The sequence below is a fragment of the Gossypium raimondii genome, chromosome 11 (genome assembly GCF_025698545.1).
Source record: "Gossypium raimondii isolate GPD5lz chromosome 11, ASM2569854v1, whole genome shotgun sequence".
In the NCBI taxonomy this organism is placed as follows: Eukaryota; Viridiplantae; Streptophyta; class Magnoliopsida; order Malvales; family Malvaceae; genus Gossypium; species Gossypium raimondii.
In genome coordinates, this window is record NC_068575.1 from 10,736,513 (window position 1) to 10,742,532 (window position 6,020).

The 6,020-nt window shown below is 33.7% G+C and overlaps 1 protein-coding gene across 1 annotated transcript; it reads left to right on the forward strand.

Annotated features, from left to right (window-relative positions):
- The first annotated feature begins 265 nt into the window (after positions 1–265).
- On the forward strand, positions 266–1,154 carry LOC105801243 (receptor like protein 26). Its single transcript, XM_012632566.1, has 2 exons — positions 266–474; positions 584–1,154. The coding sequence occupies exons 1-2, from the start codon at positions 266–268 to the stop codon at positions 1,152–1,154; spliced, it is 780 nt and encodes a 259-aa protein (XP_012488020.1).
- The last annotated feature ends 4,866 nt before the right edge of the window (positions 1,155–6,020 follow it).

Genomic DNA, 6,020 nt, shown 5'->3' on the forward strand with positions numbered 1-6,020 from the left:
AACAATTTTCTCAAGGGAGAGATCCCACAGTTGTTGTGCAATCTCAACTTTCTTTCCATTCTTGACTTTTCCTACAATAACATGAGTGGTGGGATCCCAGTATCTGAGCAACTTCAACAAGTCTTTATTAGTACTAAAGGTGCGGTCCAACCAGTTAGAGGGTCCCATTCCAAATGCTTGGGAAAGTGGAAACAGATTAAAAGTGATAGATTTAAGCAAAAACAAATTGCAAGAGAAGATTCCAAAATCGCTGATGGAGTATAAAATGTTGGAATATCTTGATCTTGGAAACAATCAGATTAGAGATGCATTCCCTTCTTGGTTAGGGTCTCTTCCAGAATTGAATATTCTTAGTTTATCTTCTAATGCATTTTATGGTAGGATGGAGAATCCTAATTTGACTGTTATTGTCTTTCCCAAGTTGCGAATCATTCGATCTTTCTCACAACAGATTCAATGGAACATTGTCTTGGGGTTACTTTGAAAGATGGATTAGCATGAAAAATCTAGATGGAAAAAACTCGCCTCCTATATACAGGCTTGAAAGTTTAGACATGAGGATAAATATTATGCATGTTCCCAGGGATTATGATTACTCCATGACGATTACACACGAAGGCATGGAGATGAACTACCCAAAGATCATTCGAACTCTTACAGCAATTGATTTCTCGGGCAACAGATTTGATGGAGAAATTCCAGAATCGATTGGAAAGCTCAAAATGCTTCACTTGCTCAACTTTTCGAATAACAATCTCGTTGGAGGAATCCCAGTAGCCATAGCGAAGCTTACAAATCTTGAATCTTCGGATCTTTCTCAAAATAAGGTAGTGGGAAGAATTCCAATGGAGTTGAGTATTCAACTCACTTTCCTTTCAATCCTCAACGTCTCTCATAATCGTCTCACAGGGCTCATACCAGGAGGCGGCCAATTTGAGACTTTTCAAAGTAGCTCCTTTGATGGAAATCTTGGGTTGTGCGGAAAACCCTTGCTAAAAGAATGTAGCAGCAATTCTGGAAGCCTGCCACCTCCATCTTCGACTTCTTCGGAAGAGTTTGGATTGGACTGGAAAGTAGTGTTGTTGGGTTATGGATGTGAATTCCTATTTGGAGTGGTGATTGGGCATGTTGTGGTAAAAAAGAAACTAGATTAGTTTGCCAACACTTCCTCCAAATTTCCTGCAAGAAGGCGACGGATGCATGTACTACAAAAAATCAAATGGACTTTGCATGCACCATTGGGGATGGTAGGGATGAAGATTGTATCTTTCATCATTTTGTTCCCTCTATATGCATCTATGTCATGTATTATTAGAATGCGCCCATTCGCTTTTTTCATCAACTCTTGTTATAATGAAAAAGAAGTGGAGTTGGAAGAAGGATATAACATATTATTAGAATGTCTACTTGGGTTGGGTTGGGATAGTTTTTATATAATTTCGAGCATACTATTCAAATCTTTAGTGGGAAATTATTTAAATCTAATAATGATTTAAAGAGTTATGGGTTTACGAGAGGAAAATGATTTTTTTTATAGGCGAGAAGCTTCTTAAAAATTAAAAATAGACAGGATGTGAGAAGTTTTTTGCATGAAGGTCTATGTAATATCTTGATCCTTGCATGAAGGTTGATGTGTAATGATATATGTATGTATAAAAGATTTTATAGGATGTGTAGAAAGATGGTGTTTGGAACAATACTGGATTTCCTGCTTTGATGAGGAGTATGATTCAACGATAAGTGGACTGAAATTTCTTATTTATCTCTTGGAAGGAATGGCGAGTTTCGGTGAAGGCTTTAATGAGATCATATTATGAGTTCTAAGTAGAATTGACCATACTTGCCCGAAATTATTTATTTAAAGTGAAAATTTTGAAAGGATTATTAATGATAATGACGAGAATGGGAGCTATAGGGACCTTAATTAAAAGGTGGAGTTTTACAGGATAGCAGTTCGTGAGTTGCCAACGTCGTTTAACTACAAGGAGTCTACTAGAAGATTGAAGTATATTGGTGAAGTGAAATTATCAAAATTATATATCAACTTTAATTTAATGTGTAATTATATATAAAAATTTTAATTTGGTTTAATTGTGGTTCAAATATATACTTGAAACTTTAATTTTAATTTAATCATACATATTTAAAGAAACAAATACATCAATTTATTTTATATTAGATAAATATAATTTTATGTATGCAACATAAACATAAAATGATGTTATATTAATAATTGTGTTAAAAATTTACGTGATTGGATCAAATCAAAATTTCATGTATAAAATCACAAAATTAAAATTCACGTATACAATTGCACATTAAACCAAAGTTCATATATAGTTTAAGATTTATCCCTCAGTTTAATAATGGGTAAATTTCATTTTAATCCCTAATACGAGTCTCAAGGCCCAATTTCAAGCCCATGGATGTGATGAAATTACATTATCTCAAGGCCCAACTACAATGTCAAAGGCTAAACAAATTAAACCAAGATTTGATCAAAGCCAGTATATGCATGGAATGAGTCAAATTTATTAAAGTCAATTCAACGAAACTGTCAATTTTAAAGCTAAAAATATTAGTTAACTAGCGACGAATTTTTGGATGGGATCTAGACATTTATAGGTTTAGATATCTAAATAGCGGTTGAAGAACTATCTCTTAACTTCGAAACACACTTTAAATCACTCGATTTTGAGTTTGGGAATTAAAGTTATGACCGTTTTAGTGAAGATTGCGCGAGCAAAATATTTGAAGAGATACTACGAAAATTACAAGTTACGAGTTACGAGCTTTTAATTCGAGTCTAAATCATATTAAGTTTAGGTTTTGGACTTAATTTTTATTATATATGAGCCCAATATTGTATTTATCAACTCTTATTATTTTATTATTTTTATTCTAAATTTTTATAATTATTATTTTTAAGTATTTTAAATTATTTAGGAGTTCTAATATACTTACAAGTCAAGGTAAAAAAAGGAGAAAATAAAGAGGATGAAAGAGAGAAACAATGGGTTGTAAAGTTTAATTTCATTGATGAGGTGGTACCTCCAATTTTTTGCAGATCAAATTATGAACTAAATAAGGAAAACTCATGTTGAGCATTTTAATTGATGAGGTAGTAGTACACAACTATTGTGCTTATACGAAAAGTGGCAAGTCCAACCAACCTCAAGAATTTTCAACCTATTAGCCTATGCACAGTTGTGTACAAGATTATCGCTAAGACGGTGGCATACAGGCTTCAAAAAGTTCTTGATAAATGTATTGATAAGGCCCAGAGTGCGTTTGTTCCAAGTAGACTCATTACAGACAATATTCTCTTGGCTTATGAATTAATGTATTCATTAAAACAAAGAAGAATAGACAATAATGGAAGTCTACCCCTAAAACTGGATATGAATAAGGCATACGATACGGTGGAGTGGTTTTACTTGGAAAAACTCATGCAAAAATGAGATTTGTGGAGTCTTTTGTGTTTTTAATCATGAGATGTGTACAGACGATTAATTATTCGGTTTGTTTGAATGGGGTGATGGGCGAACATTTCAGACCAATGAGGGGTTTGCTTCAAGGTAACCTTTTAAGTACATATTTATTTTTAATTTGTAGTGAAGGTTTGTCATCCTTGATGAGGCTTGCAGCTAGGGAAGGTTCTCTAAAGGGGGTAAAGGTTTACCGAAGAGGTCTCTCAATCACACATTTATTGTTTGCAGACGACTGCATTCTTTTTGGGGACGCAACAGTTAGGAGAGCAAATAATCTTAACGAGATATACTAGAATATGGAGTATGTTCAGGTCAATATATTAACTTTGAAAAGTCAATGGCATATTTTAGCACAAATGTCTCTAAGCAAATTCGGGAACAAGTTGCTAGCATATGAATTACGGAAGGTGAACTTGCCGTCTAAAACAAGAATTCTGGTATGGATGACCTCAAATAATTACCTACCTACTTTTTCTGATCTGTTTCAACGCAAAATATGAGATTCAACAACTTGCCCAATATGCAAAAATATTGATGAAACAAGAGAACATGTATTTCGGGATTATTTTTTTGCAGCAGGTGTATGGACAAGGCTAGGAATTGGATGGCCCCTAGAACAAAATCAGGTACAATATAAGGACTGGATGCATTACTTATTTGAAAAAAAATCAAACAGTCAGATAAAAATTATTGTGTGTACTGTATGGGGTTTATGGTCAGTCAGAAATAAGCTGCTTCATGAAAATAAGGCACAAACGAAATAGAGAGTTGTCCAATTTATTCTAGACTATACACAGGAAATCGAAGGGGTAAATAGAAAGGTACCTGTCAACATAATAGCTAATGAGAATTGGAGGCCACCAGACGGCTTGAATGTCAAAATCAATTTTGACACTACATTTGAAAAATAGAATAATAGATTGTGTACAGGGATTGTTATCAGAAATTCTTGGGTCAAGTCTTAAAAACAAAAATATACAGAAACGAACATATACCAACAGTATTCGCAGCAAAAGCTTTCGCATGCGTCTAGGCGATTCAATTTGGGGCAAAGTCTGGATTCTTAAAAGTTGAAGTCGAGGGTGATTCGTTAACTATCATTAGAAAATTACAAAGTGGGGCGGAAGATGGATCTGAAGGTAGAGCATATATTGTTGATGCTAAACGATTATGCAATAACTTTGTTACTTGTGATTTTCGACATGCAAGGAGACAAAAAAATAAAGTAGCTCATCTTTTAGCAAAAGAACGTTTAAAGGAAAATAAAAATACATATCTTAGTTCTGGCCTCTCCAATACGGTTGTAAGGGCCGTTGAAATCGATAGGCAAGGCGCTGGTCGAGCATATTGAAGATTCTCCGGTGAAATTTTTAGGAGGAAGGAGGGCTGGCTCTTTCTTTTTGAAAGACTTAGGGATTGGGTTTTGGAATTTTAAAGAAATATGGAAGTCAAAAAATGGAAAGTTATTTCAATACCTGTGTTGATCCAATAGAGGAATGACCATAATCGTGAGAAAAATCACTTATCATGGAAATACTTTTACCAAGGAAAGAGAAGTTAAGAATCATGATGGTCTGCTTGAAGGAGTGTTGCAAAGAAGAAATGAGGAAGAAGAAAAGAGACCGTCTGAAATAGTGGTTGGCTGTGATGATTATTTTTTAGGGTTTATTTTGAAATGAATTTCTCTAATTGTTTAGGGCTTGTTTTTGTTTAGGATGGGTTTGGGCTCTTTGGCTTGGGCCATGACTTTGGTTATGTTGTTTTTGTTTTGTTTTTGTTTTTCGATTTCTTGGAATAAAATTGCAGCCATGGAAAGCAAACATGAGATAACAAATCTAATTTTTCACTAAGATTTCGAATAGTTGTCCCGAGTTCAAGTTGATTATGTTTCGCCTCTTACTCAAAGAAAGACGATCAAACAATTCCTAATCATGGTCCTTATGGATCGAATCATCCATATAATATACAAGAAAGAAACTCCAAATATTTGATATATTTCTCTTTGAATGAGATCTCAATTCCAGCGACGTTTTCATTAGATATCTTACAACTAGAATCCCTCTTTTTTTCGATCCATTTCCTCCACCACCGCAAGCCCTGGTTAGATTCAGGCATGATACACTTTTTAGTTATTGGGAGAACCTAAGCACTCTATTTCAGATCTAGGAAACAACTTTTAGAGATATTTTTTCCTTTTAGAAGATACAGGAGCGAAACAATCAACCTATATTGATATTGGAAGACCGAAAAGATTCTTCCAATGTATCATTTTTGGGTCCAATAGAATTCATAGGTATAGGAAGAAGCCCTGTCAAATAGAGATTTTTTTCTTTCAACCATATTTCGATTGTTATTACAATATATAAGCCCAGTCTTTATCAAAAGAATTTTAAGTTTATTAATTAAATTTATATTTTTAAAGAATTTTAATGAAATTTACATTTTTAAATAAAAGTAGAGATTAAATTTGAAATTAAAAAAAGGGGTAGAAAACTTAATGTCGTTACTTTAAATTTTTTATTCACTTTA

What these genes read in the sequence shown, in the direction of transcription:
- LOC105801243 (XM_012632566.1), top strand. Translation starts at nt 266, where the DNA reads ATGTTGGAATATCTTGATCTTGGAAACAATCAGATTAGAGATGCATTC. An exon ending in CAATGGAACATTGTCTTGGG is followed by an intron (nt 475 to 583) that starts GTTACTTTGAAA and finishes GCATGTTCCCAG; the next exon opens with GGATTATGATTACTCCATGA.